The 14,874-nt window shown below is 37.1% G+C and overlaps 1 protein-coding gene across 3 annotated transcripts in view; it reads right to left on the reverse strand.

Moving 5' to 3' along the window:
- cntfr (ciliary neurotrophic factor receptor) overlaps positions 1-14,874 on the reverse strand; it is a 224,313-nt gene that overhangs the window by 34,578 nt on the left and 174,861 nt on the right. For all 3 annotated transcript variants that reach the window (XM_014002511.1, XM_014002512.1, XM_014002514.1), the window contains 2 exons: positions 5,822-5,939; positions 3,116-3,282 (listed from right to left, as the gene is read on the reverse strand). In XM_014002511.1, the coding sequence (XP_013857965.1) occupies positions 3,116-3,282; positions 5,822-5,939 (285 nt within the window). The remainder of the gene's footprint in view (positions 1-3,115; positions 3,283-5,821; positions 5,940-14,874) is intronic.

Genomic DNA, 14,874 nt, shown 5'->3' on the forward strand with positions numbered 1-14,874 from the left:
TTATTATTATTATTATTACAAAAGGTTTTAGAAAATATTTTTTGTGTCATAGATGGTGCATTTTTCAGGACATTTTTTAAACATGACTAAACAAAAGAAAGAAAAAAAAGCACACGCAAAAACTAGAGAGTATTGAGACTGAGTGTTCACTATTTTAGTAACAAAAAGAGTGCAAAGAAYATGGTCAAAAATTTGTTGTCTAGAATGGACACTGGATTTAAAATTATTGAATGCTTATTATGTACACTGYCTGGCCCCCAAGAAAGTAACCACCTGGATTTAACTAAGCAAATRGGTATGAGGCCCCTATAGTATTTTTACTGCATACTTACTTATTTGACAAGTTGTGCTGTCTTGAGTTTTATATTGTAACTACTAAAGCATGCACACATGGACAAACACACACACACTCACACACTTCATCTTATCTGGCTTTGTTCAAACAAACAAGGACAGTAGAAAATCATCTTACGCCCACTCAGAATTCAGAAGTGCAGCAGAAAGCTTGAAGTAGTTTTATTTATTTAGAATCTTCCTTATTGTCCCTGAAAATGAACGTGTCTTGAACGATAAAAAAATAAGAAAAAAATGTTCCAAAATGCAGGGATAGAAAGCAAATTTAAGAGATGAGCTTTCAGTTTGACTTTAATGAGAACACATGTATTTTCAAACCCTTTCTTTGTCACATTTATAAAATATYCAACTTGCAGTGCAGTGTGACTGAAGAAAAGGAATGTTCTGTTACCCCTGACTTGTTTTTTTTTTTAATCAATGGTAACATCTGGACTCCGAGTAAGAATTATCCTGAAGGAGATTGAAGTGATCGTAGAGTGGACTGCAGTTCAAAGAATGCAATGTGCTGAGATCGCCCAGAGTGCTGCTGAGCCACGAATGACGCTTACTAAAAATAAATCCACTGTATAGATTGAAAACATGGTTCTGATCCACACTTCTGTACAGAATTGTTTTAAKCCTGAAAAGTTGTTCGCTTTATCGTTGATGTTTTTCTGTATGACCCATTTTTTCCCCCAATGGAATTTGTTTCTGAACCACTGGTTTGACATTTTCTTCTTTAGATTTGTCAATATAAATGCTGCCTTAATCAATAATAGTAATTGTGTCTGGTTTGTACCACTTCTTATTGTGATGCCACTCAGATTCGCAGACTAAATAAGATGCCTGTGCAGCTTATAAGTGATTGTCCTTGCTTCAAACGTGACACTTGTCATTTAAACCAATGCATCTTGCCTGCAGCAGACACATTGTTTATGAGCAGAAACATTATTAAAGAAGCATTTAGTTGTGATTAGTGCCTTGCAAGCTTGTTATATATTGCACACTTTGCTCCTAAAGTAGTGGTTGTTGTTTATATTCCCTATCAAAGTGTTGGTCAGTCAAAATGCTGGATCAGAAAGATAATTACTGTATGGTTTTTTATGATGATAATGCTAAAAATCAAACTATTATTTTTCAAACCTCCTAGAGTTGTACTGGTTGTGCCATAGAAATATTCCTAATCAAAAGTGTTCACAAGGTCAAGAAAAAAAAAATCACCACTCAAGTGGATTTCCATCTCATTAGGACCAACCAAACTTAGCTCATCATTAAAGGGTGAATGCAAACAATAGAAAAAGAAAAAGACAAAGGGTGCCCCCCCCCAAAAAAAATAAATAAAATAAAATAAAATAAATGAAAGTGAGAGCAAAGCTACAAGAAGTGCATACAAGAAAGAAAGAAACCGTGGATCTAATGAAAGGAGCGGTGGGGTATTTTGATATCTCCAAAWGGGATATTTCCTGAGCCAAGGCGCTAATCCGGCTACCATTAGCATTTTCATGAGTCCTGTGTCCGGGGGTTGGCGGAGCATGTCACTGCCTCATTTGGTTACTTTTGAAAACACACATACACACACAGGCTCACACACACACACACGGACAAACACAATCTCCCTCCTTTTAAAAAAAGCAACTATCCCCCACCCCCATGACAACACTGCACACAAATTGCTCCCAGCCCCATTGGTATCTGCAACTGTTTATGTGTCATGCAAACCAATACTGCCCTAAAAATCAATGCAACAGAGCTGAGGAGTGGCTTGCAGCACTTTTCCTTATCTGTCAGAGTTCTCCTCGTTTCTCCCTTAAAATGAATTTCTCCTCTTCACTGCCTTTTCGGTCAGAGTTGCTGATGAATCCTGTAATTCCTGTTATTGTGTGGTCCTCTGAACGAATTTATTCCCATCAGAAATGCTTTTCTTCAAAAATGGTCTGACAAAATAAGTCAAAGAAAGACCTAACTTTCAGGTTTGAATTTTATAATGAAATGACAAAACTTGCTGCTGCTAAATTGCTTTAGAGAGAATGAAAAAAAAAATAAAAACAGACAGGTGTTATGTGTTATTTGCAACGGGCCACAAATGTAAGTTAAATTGTTTTTTGTGTTTTTTTTTAAAGTGCTGGGAAATCATCTATTACCCTATGTGGTATTATGTGGGACAAAAGATGTGAGAATAATCAGTTGGTTTCTTGTTGACAACCTCTGTGCATTCTCTTGGAAGCGGGACAACATTTGTTTGGCAACCACATTTTCAATTTTCTTTGCTTTCATTGCAACAAGCATTGCTGTGTGTGCAACAAAACTCCAAAAAGAACCAGACGGGAAGGCAGTCCCGTTATCTGTGGTTAGACAAATGCATTATCTTAAGTGTTGCCATCTTCAAAGACTTGCTTTGACACTCGGCCTTTTAGTCCTTTTGTTCCTYAGCCAAGTACCCGTCAATCTCTTTGACACAAAGCTCTTTGCTGTCCCCTTGAACTGAGCTGTTGATAAACTTTAATAAAACACTTTAATGGTTTGCAGATTGAGGGGACTATCTATGAGACTTTCTTTTTTTTAATGTGACCACGTTGTGTTTGAACCTTAAACGTCAACCTTTTTTAATTTGAAACCAAACTGCGAGGAAATATTACTGACAAGCAGCCCCGGCAATAACAAGCTGGTGTTGTAAATAATTTTGTGCCCACCTCACATTTTAACAGCTTTCCGACAAAACCGACTAAAGGCGCAGGAAGCTTAAATGGCAGAATAAGGAAACATGACACAACACCTGTCTTACCTATATTGGACTCTTCAAAGCTGTACGTGTTCGATGTTTTCCCCAAGGAATTTATCGCCGTCACATTAACTATGTAGGGGTAGGAGGAGAAGACCTCGGGAAATCGTACATGACAGCGATTCTTATGGACCGGATCTTTCTGCACTGTCAGTGAACGCTGGTTATGCCTGAAAAGATAAATGAAATATAAGCTGAGGGGGACAGACAGGAAAGGGTATAGAAAAAAATAAGAGCAGATGTGTGGAAAACAGGAGTAAGAAATGTGTAGTGTGTTTCCTGTTTGAACACGGTCTCATACGAAACGGGAGTGCAGAMTAAGAGAGCAGGAAGTGCTAAAGCAGTCTTGGTTTATGTTAAACCTATCAAAAACAAAACATAAATTCTATGTTTAGGTTTAGTATTTTCACTAAATTCAACAACATTTCATTCCTTCCCCTTTTTTCCMCATTTCRAGTCTTTGTTAGGCCAAAGGGTAGGGAATTTGTCTTTACCACAAAGTAAAAACCRGCCTTACRARCACACACAAAAGTAAGTGTTTATCTGTTATTAATTTTTATTAGAAATAATAATTAAGAAAATAATAATTTGATGACACTGTTTAATTTTCAGTTCTGTAGCAGAAATTCTCTCCAGGAAGATATTTCAATTTGAAACTGTAGAGCAGGGCTATTCAACTAAATTGCTCCCGGGGGGCCACAGCTACTACAGGCCAAAAGCACAGGGGCCGAACATCCAGCAATTAAAGTCTTTATGTAAATTAAATAAGTATTACAAAGATATGTTACCTTTGAAATTGTTTATTTTGCTGCATTTAATCATGAATACAACATACAGAACCCAAAAGTAGTGATGACAAAATATATCAAAAACAAAAAGAGCACATTATGCCTCCATCTTAACACAAATATTATTTTGACATCTCTGACTTGCCAATTTTTTTAAATCAATTGTATTTTTACTTTCATAGTTTTTCCAACAGTTTGTAGTTTTAAATATCTTGGATGTTCATATGTTTTTTTATCAGCTTCTAGTCAAGATTCTGATGTTTCTGTACATACCACATATCTATGTCTAAATAAAAGAACTTATAATAATTAAAGTAGAAAACTGGGGTTTTGTGCTTAAGAGATGAATGCACTAATTAGCAGGCCAAACTTTGGTCACTTGCTGGCCAGATGTGGCCCTYGGGCCGCCAGTTGAAAAGCCCTGCTGTAGAGTTAGGATTTTAAACTGCATTGGCTTATGGTACTTTACCAACAAGCAATTCRATGTTTAGTTTGACATATACCCATTTTTTTATTTTGCTTCAATCAAAGTCAGTTATTCTGAAGAATGGTTTTATYAACTAAATACTTTCCTCCTTTAGATTTTGCTTTTAACTAGATTACTTTTATGTACATTTCTGCAGCTTTTACATTTGCCTACAGGCTAAAGGACAGTTAAAGTTTGCTCATTTGAAGTCAGCAAACCTACATCCCTTCAAGATTAGCGAGTCAATAATGAATCTTAATGGAACACTTCATTTCTCGCAGATAAAAGCCAGATGCCAGAAACTCGAATTAGAATTACGAGTGACAGTTAAAGTCCTGTTTTGGACTACAAAGGAGCTCTTCAGAACAATGTGGAGCTGATGGTGTGTAAAAAATGTGAAAAGGCATCCCTAGCGGTTCCGTGCCTGTCTRCTTTCTGACTGACCATGGACAATAAATTTGACTGTTATTGTTTTCATCTCTCAGTCTTTCTTGACCTAAATATCATTTAAACTATAATATCGCTGTTATAATATTAATGAAGGTAGCATCTAGATGCTGCTGTGTAAACAGGGAAGCTCTGTAATTSTTCAAAGTAAACTTGATGAGGGTATTTGAGCATCTGCTGCACTGTTTAAACCTGTCGAAACAATCCAAGATGCTTTAAGAACGAAAACGGAACAAAGCACCTGTAACAAGAAAAACCTCAGTGTGATTTGACATATTTGTATTTTAATTATCTTTAATTAAAGGTTCTATCACCAACACTTTGGAGTTAGCTTGTTATCTTCTTTAACTGAAATATATGAAGACTGCAACAAAGATTGTGTTCTAAATAATGTGTCAAACACACAAGGTCCGCGGGCCAAATGTGGCCTGCAGGTGACTCCCATATGGCCCGCCATTTTTTTTTACTTAACTTGAAAATTGTTTCTTATATCAATGGTAAACTTTAAATTTATGATTAAATGCAACAATATAAACTTTAAAKGTKAAAGATAACAAYTGACCTACCCCTGRGCTGTTGGCTTTAAGTAACTGAGGAGTTTAGTTGGATAACTCAGTATTAATATCTGAAAATAAGCTGCTTTAAAGTCAGCATGAATCATAAACTAAATATGTCATAATGCATACTAGCTACTCACTAGAAACCCGTCAGTGAGTAAAAGTTTAATRGTTTTACTTTTAGTATTTCTGTATTATTTRTTCCAGATTTAGTCAGYCGTACACTTAGTTCTTATTAGTGTTTAAAAGAGGACKTGTTAAAASACTGTTTAGTCAAAGTTAAACAYRAAACATCAAAGTTCATTACAAGCGGCCCTTCGAGGGCCACCACAATGCTCATGTGGCCGTCGGTGAAAATGAGTTTGACACCCCTGTTCTAAATAATGCCATATGGGTGAAATGATTGCACCAACCATCATCACCTGAAACAGAAACATTCAGAATGACTTACTGTATGTCCACTTCGAAGGCTGTGGGGATGTATGTTGGATGCTGTAGGTGCCAGTTGCAGTAGAAACCTTTAGGGTACGTGTTGGACCGACATGTGATCACAGGCTCCCGGGGAAGAACTATAGTAAAAAGAGCAAAAAGAAACAGCTGTTAGCTGTGAGTTGAATAAAAATAAAAATAAAAGAGAAGGAAAATATCTAAACTGTAGCAACAGCCTTTACATTAATCAAACACAAAGCAGCTAAGGCTAATTAAACAATGCCTTATTGCATATTACATTCTTGATCGAATTTCTCATTAAAACCGCCTCAGCTTCTCAGTTCAAATTAGGCTGTGTCTCTGGTTTGTTTCATTAAATATGTTTTCAATTCATTTAGCTGTGGATGTCTGTGCATTTTCTTGGACAAGTCTTAAATTTTTAATAACAAATGCATTAAATTTTGATTAGAAAGGAGATGAAAGRGTGAAAAAAAGATCCAATCACCAACTAATTACTTTATATAACCTTTGTCCATAACTCTTTTTTAAGTTTTCCAGTTTCATGTCTTCTGTGATTTGAAATACTTTGAGTCAACTGTCCAGGAAAACGTGGAGTGTGGGAAAGCAAGAACAAATGTCTTCAGTCTCATGAAGTAGGTAGCAGCCTTAAAATATCACAGCTTTTCTCAAATTTGCAAATATCCATACCAATCACCTGAACTAAATTATGCAACCATGTTGCAGAATGTTTGATCTGTTTGCACCACTTCTGAAAACACCGCCTTCAAGTGAAATCTGGCACACACCAACATGTCAAAGCTTTCCTTAACGGGCTGCTGTGGGGGTCATTTGACTGTCGCACACAATCAGCTGTGCTTAAACGGCCACCGCAGCGACTAATTAGCCTGTCAATAATGGATAAGAATGGATACTGGGGGACGGCATCCAATCACCCTCAGTTAATCACAGAGACTAATTGAGGCCATCTCAATCAATTGGCTCCTCATCTGAGAGCTTCAGTCAAAGTCACGCAAAACAAAATGTCGCACACAAACACATTACGGCGCACAATTAGTGTCAAGATGTACTAACACACTCCCGTGCTCAGATCCTGCAGGGCTTTGTAGAACTAGCTGTAATCAGTCAAACAGCTTATTAAGAACTTGGCTCAAAGACAACATCTTAAAAAACACATTGAAGGGGTGGGGTGGGGTGGGGGTGKGGGGACTTCAAGCGACTGGTTAAAATAATGATGAGCTCCAGTCGGGTCGAGGAAACCAAAAGGAGAACGGAGCATAGATGTGTGCTCTTGCTAGCCATGTTTGCTTTTGTTTATTTGAACTCAAAAGGTGTTTACCCCTTTAAATCAGCTCATTTCCTGCTGCAGAAGTTCCACCAAAGACAGTCTGGSTCATTTGACAGAAAAAAAGTTCTTATTTTTTGCTTTTTATGACAGAGGATTTTTAAAATTTAAACAATAAGTGACTTTATAATGTGAAATAAAGAATGATAATAATAAAAGTAGGTACATTAAAATACCTTTATAAAGTATTCTATATATGTTTCAAATAGGTTGTATACACAAACGCTCACATTTTTTACATATAGGGAACTTATTGACAAATGTTTGGTAAATCATGAAGAATGCAGGCAAACTGTGAGAAAAGAAAACATCAATAAATGTTGGCTCAATATTTAGTAAGGAACAAGTAATTATAGCTTTTCTTATCTGATATCATGGAATCATTGGTCAGCATTATTGAAAAGTGTTAAAAAGATTCATTGATACTATAGTATTATTTTCATTAAAGGGGCAACATAATGTAAAATCAACTTTTTTGAGGTTTATATCATGTATGTTATACACTCATAAAAAACATGCCCAAAGCCTTGCTTTGACTCATTCATGCAGTGTTTTTAGAAAGCCTTGCTGAGGAGCAAAACGACAGGTGGGGACCAGAAACGCCGTTTGGGACCAGAAACACCTCTAGGACGTGTCTATAAGCCGAACTTCCTCATGGCAGAGTGCCCCCCCTTCCCCCATGCACATACACCCCGGACTCCTGCAGGCTCTCGGGTGAAAGTGAAAGTGAAACTTAACTGTCTGCTGAGCTCTTAACACTACTTCTCACTCTGAAGGTCTTTTCAGATTCAAAATACCTTTGAGGAAATGTATTTTCAGATGCCAAGGAAACTGCGTCATAGTAGAAGAAGTAGATTGTAAAATGCTAAAAGTCACAGTCAGACCACATCCCAGTTTGTAATTATGGTAGTAAATTGTCCTTTCTAAGTCAATAAAAGCAGAGTTGAAAAAAAAAAGAAAAAAAGAAAGAAGATGTGGTATTTATTGCTAAACAAGAAAAAAAAAAGAAAACACAAAGAGAAATGAGAAATTGAAAGAAATGTATAAAATACACTGACAGGATACAATAAATCTGATTAAAAAAGAAGCGAACAGATAAAAGGAAAGTTGCAGAGAGTGTAGGCAAATCTCGGCTCTCACATCAAATTTGACAAATGTAACCTTAAACGCTTCAGACGGTACAAATTCAATGCAGAAAAAAAATAAACAAAACAAAACAAAACAAAAAAACCTAAAACAAAAATGTCTGCAAGATTGTTTCTATTAGAATATCAAAAGGTGTCTGTACATTCAGATTCAGTGAAAATAGATTTTCAAACGCAGGGGTGGAAACAACAAGAGATAACACACCTGCAGGAAAGACAAAAATCCAAGAACAAAGGCAAGATGAATATTAAAGCACATGAAACAGTAATTCAGATTAAAAATACATTGTGCAAGCGTTCCTCCCACTACTCCTTTTGTGTGTGTGTGTGTGTGTGTGTGTGTGTGTGTGTGTGTGTGTGTGNACATATTACCTGAATGGCACACAGGACACAGTTCATGAATAAATGTTATTTGAATTTGTCTGCTTTCATCAGCTGGTTTGAATTGCTAAATCAAAAGGGATTGTTTAGGTGTTTTTTTTTTCTTAGCTTCATGAAATAAACACCTGCACTTTTGCATAAGTGTAAGGCTGTAGTGGTCAGCACTGGGGTCTTTTGATCCTGAAAATCCGGGTTCAAGACCAGACTGTGTCAAGAAGGACATGTGAAAATAAAAATAAAAACAATGACTAATTTTTTTTTTGTGTGACCAGTCTTGCTATTGCAACCCTTGCAGAAAGGAGTAACAAATGTACAATGTACATGTACAATTTGTTATGCTGGGTTAGTATGAAGTGGTAATACATGCTCATTAATTATAATTAAAACAAAGGAAAATAGGTTGAATGAATTGAGATGAGTAATTCTATCAGTTACTAAACCTTTATTGTTTAAAAAAACTAACTTCCAGGAAAATAGTATGAAAAAAATTTGTGGCTCACATGAATAGGGTGAACTGAACTGATTAAAATTTATTTAAGTAATAAAGGTCTGGTTGTAACATCTGAGAAAAAAAACATGATGCATTGTGCAAATAAATACTATATGACATAACTATTAAATAAAAAAAACATAAAAAAAGAGTAATCAGGATTGTACACGCATTATCATCATTATTGTTAGTATTTTCAAATCCTATAATATCTTCATAAATTGTATCTTTACYATGCATGCTTAAAAGTTTCAGGGCTTTTAGTTTGGCTAAATCACATCCTCCAGGATATGTTCTCATTGTGTGCAGATACATTACGGTTTGCATAAAAGGAAACAGATTTTTGTCGARTAAATCCCTTTCCTCATTAAGGCAACATATATTTAGGATAAGCAGACGTGCAGAACACATAACGAAACAAGGAGCAACAACATACTGAAGCCAGAGAATAATACAGACGTTCACTTATATATGGATTATGTTGCATGATCAAAGCTAGGATGTAATTAACCTCGGAGCAACACATTTTGTTTTTAAACATAATAACAGCAGCCAGAAGTTCTTTCCTCCCCCCCCCCCCTCCTTCCAAACTCTCCTTCTGCAGCACTAATCCAAACCTGTCACACAGAAATTCTGGGTCTCGCCACAGAGGATTTTTGTCACAGGAGGGCGCGTGCAAACATACACACACACTAAGAAGTGCGATGAGAGACAATGACATCCAGTAGCTCGGTCGCTAGGCTGCAGACACTGTAGTAATTGCTATTTAGTTGTGCTGGTCGCCTCCCCCGTTGCTTTGTGTTTTTAGYGTACATGTATGGATCTCTGTGTGTGCGCGCACCATTGTTTGTCTCTGAGCAGAGTGTGTGTTTGCAGGGAACTTTCTTGCTGCTACAAAAAAAAAGAATAAATAAATAAAAATCTTTCTGATTAATTTTCTTCTAGTCATCTTTATAATTTTAAAAGTACATTTATACCCTCAACAAAATCCTAAAAAAAATTACAACCTTCGGAACCCTCCGGGGTCGAACTCCCCACTCGAATTTCCCTTGATTTGATTTTTGCTTTCATGGAATCAATTTAACAGGCTACACACTTTGACTAACATAGTTAAGTATGAGGAAAAACAAGCCAGGGGTGTTCCAACAGCTCACCATGCGCCTATCCAGCTATCAGTCCATTTATCTATCATGCACATCTTTTTAGTTTGAATTTCGTGCTCATTAGAAAGCACAGTGAAGGACTGGATCCTCTCGGGAGTTTCTCCCGCCTGGAATGGCCTGTAGGTGTACGGCTCCGGTCTCTGCGTGACTCGTCCTGCCAGCGCTGGGCATTCTGCGTTTTAGATTAGCTTAGTCATGAGTCATGGGAGAAAGAGGAATGTAAATAAAACTGGCGGACAAAGTCATTGAGACACTGTGGTGCCTTTTTGTCCAGACCAGCTGCCGTGGTTAACAGTAATGAAATTGTAGTGCACTAYTTTTAACGGACACCCCCAGAGCTACACTAAAGCACATAGATATGTGGGATTGTTTGTGTTTGTATGGCTGATTTTTTGTGTGCAATGGTAATATAAAACTTTATATAGGTGCAACTGAAATGAAACCGGGATTATTTGTCCATACGGCATGTGTGTCCTTCAGTTTGCCTCTTTAAAACACAACTTTGCCTGTGCCAGAGTAATATGTYACCCTCAGACTAATACTAAAACATTTACAGCTTAATTAATTGTATTTCTGAATAATGTGGACTGTAAAATGTGGAGAACCAAACAGACAAAACTACAAAGACAACTCCAARTCACCTGAAACATGTCCCTCCCCACACCCCGCAGAAGCTGCAAACAGAAGAGTTCTTGGTTCACGAATCAGCTAATGGGTCAGAAAACACATCAGTTGCCATGTTAGGGAGGTGTAATATTGAACCATAATTGTGTCCCTAAGCTTCTGTGTTAGCCAACTTGTCATATCCCAAGCTTTATATTCCTTAAAAATTACAACAAAAAAAAATTATAAAAAAACAAAAAGCATCAAAGACAAAAGTACGGTGGCATTTTTAACAGCCCCTCCGGTGGTAAATCCTTGCCGAGCTTTGTGCGTGGCCTCAAGCTGCGATTATACAGGCGCCTGACTCATGGTGTGAGCAAATGATGACGATAAGAAAGCAGAAACATAATTTAGAGCTACGGTTCAAATGTGCACAACTGGCTGAAACTGCTACCCCACCCACCCCTGCATGAATCGTGCTGTCACAAGATAGACACTGTTCAAAAAGCTGGCAACGGCAGGTATAAATCATGAATTACATAAAAAATGTACTAAATAATAAGAAAATTAAACAATAGATAAGATTAAATTTAAAAGTCAAGCTGTTAGCCCTCATGTTGTGCAGGTAGCATCAAAACATAGAATCAGGCCTAAAATGGCACTGGAATTTTTTTAGGTTTATTTTTAGCATTTTCTGAACTTTTGAGTGTTGTGCATCCATTTTCCCCTCATGCTTTTGGGGCTTTACCCATGATAGTAGTGATACGACAGCACAATGACCTATTTGTTTGCATGGAWGTGATTTTTAATATTTACAAACCATCAGGACTAAAACACATTTTCAAACCAACCCACTTTGTTTTCATTTCTGTTCATCTACGTCTTTTTTTTTTTGTATATATAATTTCCCCTCATTTTCTCATCTCTCTAACATACACTTGTTTTTTAGAAGTTGCGGGGGTTGGGGGNGGGTTGAGGGGAGACATGCACACATTGCACAAAACATTGATGCCCTGGCATTCCAAGAATGTTTCTAAGCCAATTGGAAACAGCCGTGTGGGAGATGACTGAATGAAAGGAGGGTGAATACTTTATGGGAGCATCAGGAGTTGATAAGAGGGAAGTAGAAAAGGCTTATGTGAGCATGTTTGAGTAGGTCAGCTATGTGTTAGCTCGTTGAATTCATCTGCCTAACGGTTTTGACTAATTAGCTCTGCACGAATAACAAAAGTGATCACCCAACMAATGTCTGGGTAGTTAAAAGACCAGGATTCTCACTGATAGCAAGAAATGGAGGGAAACACGTTCAAAGGATTGTACTGACCTCTGCAGCTTTGTGGAAAGATAAACACTATACTTGGACACTTAAATTACCCTGTGGCCTATCTCTCAGTTTCTCTCATGCAGACAAAATTACTTAAGCGGCTAACACCATAAATCTTGCTAAAACCTTGGACCCAACAGTTTGCATTTTACAAGAAGAGAGAAAGAAAATTCTCAAGACGTTTCTCACACAGAAACTAAACCTTTCCTCAAGCATTCTTGTATTTACTTTTCAAGTGTTTCCTGCTTTAAAATAAAATATAAAAAAAAACACTCTGGGATAAAAGTTGTTTATGTTAAGAGATGACCAGAATGGTTCCATCAAGTCTACTCAAATCCTTACGAATGGCAGTTTAACAAAAGAAAATTACAAATTTTGATTTACAATGGAAGAAAGATGTGGAAAGAAACTTATATTCTTTCGAAAAGGTTTCCAAAATCAGAAAAAGAGAAGAAAAGAAAGAAAAAAATTGCACATTTCAGACTGTAGCAATAAAATCCACAGTTGTTTCCCAAGTAATGCCTTTACCTCCCCAAAACATTAAAGTATAAAAATTTTTTCTTGTCATCCTTCCCTATTGTTTTGCCTTTTCCACCTCTTCTTCTCATTTAGTATTATTCAAATGCCATAAAATTTATTGGAAAAAATATTGCTTGGTGAAGCAGTAGTCAGAACTGTTGCCTCACAGCAAAAAAAGGTCACATTTTCACCTCCCTGTTGAGGCCTTTCTGTGTGGAGTTTGCATGTTCTTCATGTGCATGCATGGATCTTCTCCAGGTCCTTCGGTTTTGATCCCACAGACCAAAAATATGCATGCCGGMTTAATGAGTAACTCTAAGTTGTCCCTACTTTAAGTACAAATGGCAATTTTTTCATTTCCATTTGAGATTTCATGGTACATTCAGGGTGTACCTTGCCTCTCTCAGGATGAAAGTTGAAAAAAGACACCCCAAACCCCCACCCGCCCTGCAACCCTGAACGGGCGAAGCAAGTTTAAAAATGGACARGTGGAAATACAGACTGAAAAACCCACTTAGATCCAAGTGAATCGTGCATGGAATAACAGAACATTAAAAACATCCTGTAGTCAAAATCATTCTCATTGTGCACTCGATCACTCACAGAACAGAAGAGATTCTTGAAATGTTTACTCATATTTCCATCCAACTCTGTCTTTGGTGTGTGCCTAAACTGCCTCAGTCCTCTGCAGAAACTAGGTGCATTGGATCCAGAGGTTTTAAAGAGGCCTGGAATACCTTTCAAGCTATATTTCATTATAATTTATCTGGACAGAGCAGCAATAAAATTGCCAGGAAAGTTGGAAATGGCACAGTGGCACTCCTGAGTGACTTGTTCATTCAAAAGCAATCTCTCGTTTTTTTTTTATTTAATTTAATTTTTCTGTGAATTTGGGGATTTTATCTTTTTAAGCTCTTTCCTCACATGTTTTGACACTTCACACTTTATTCCATTTATTTTTATTTGCCACACAACAGCCACAGCAAGACTCCAGCTTTTCAAGGACAAACAAAAAAAAAACATCAAGCAATTTCAAAAGGCGAGATTTACATGACCCCCACCCCCGCACACCCCTCCTAATTTTGTAACGTCACGTCAGCATCACCTCTCTTGATAACACAAGGCATGTCGCTTAACATGTGCTTTCTACAGCGCTTTGTTTGTCAGCTCTGTTGCAGCGTTAGCCATACTTTCTAAATTATGTGGAGCAAAGTGAAGGATAACATAAAGTACATCAAAAATGCTGCTGAACCAGACACTTTGAGAAAAGTGCAGCAGGCAAATAAAACTGATAAAGAATGAAACATTTGTGGTCGACATGATGAAGGGACACCAATAAAACACACACACACAAAAAACTGTCAGTCACCAAAAGGGTATCATTACTACTAAGCAGTAGGTAGCATTTTACTGCACAAAACTGAAATTTGAGGGTATCACGGCTGTTGAGTTGAGATGGCTCTCGTCTCAGCGAGAGTTATAGGTCTGTGTCGCTGGGGCAATGATCGCCTGGGGCTCAGTCACTGCTCTGACAGTCGCCTCTTTAGCTGCCGGTGTCCAGGACGGTGGGATGAGTGACAGGCTGGGATTGACCAGTCAGAGGTGTCAATCTGCCAAACGCACCAACAGCTAACTGCCATCGCTCACAGGAAATAAGAGATGARAGAAGCAGGTACCACACAAAATCCTGACATCTGAATCAGAGCAGCTGGCTCTTTGAAATTCAGCTGTCAGATTCAAGGCTAGTCAGAAAAAAAAGAGACAGTCAAAGAAAAGTCAAAAAATGCATTTTCTTTAAATCTTGGAGTTGATTCTGATAGACAGCTGCTACTTCTTTTGGATATCTATTTTTTTCTGTATAAAAGTCATAAGATGTGTGTGGGGTGCCATTTATAAAATTACACAGTCAAAAATTACCACTAATATTTTTTGTTTTATTTAACCTTTTATAAAAATAAAAATAACAGATTTATTTTTCAAAGTCAGTTTTTCACCATTTGATTCATAAATTTATAAATGTCAGTTTATAAACTAAATATTTAACTTACAAATTAAATATTTAGTTAACAAGCTAAATATTTAACTTG

Source organism: Austrofundulus limnaeus, unplaced genomic scaffold (assembly GCF_001266775.1).
Source record: "Austrofundulus limnaeus strain Quisiro unplaced genomic scaffold, Austrofundulus_limnaeus-1.0 Scaffold13, whole genome shotgun sequence".
NCBI lineage: Eukaryota > Metazoa > Chordata > Actinopteri > Cyprinodontiformes > Rivulidae > Austrofundulus > Austrofundulus limnaeus.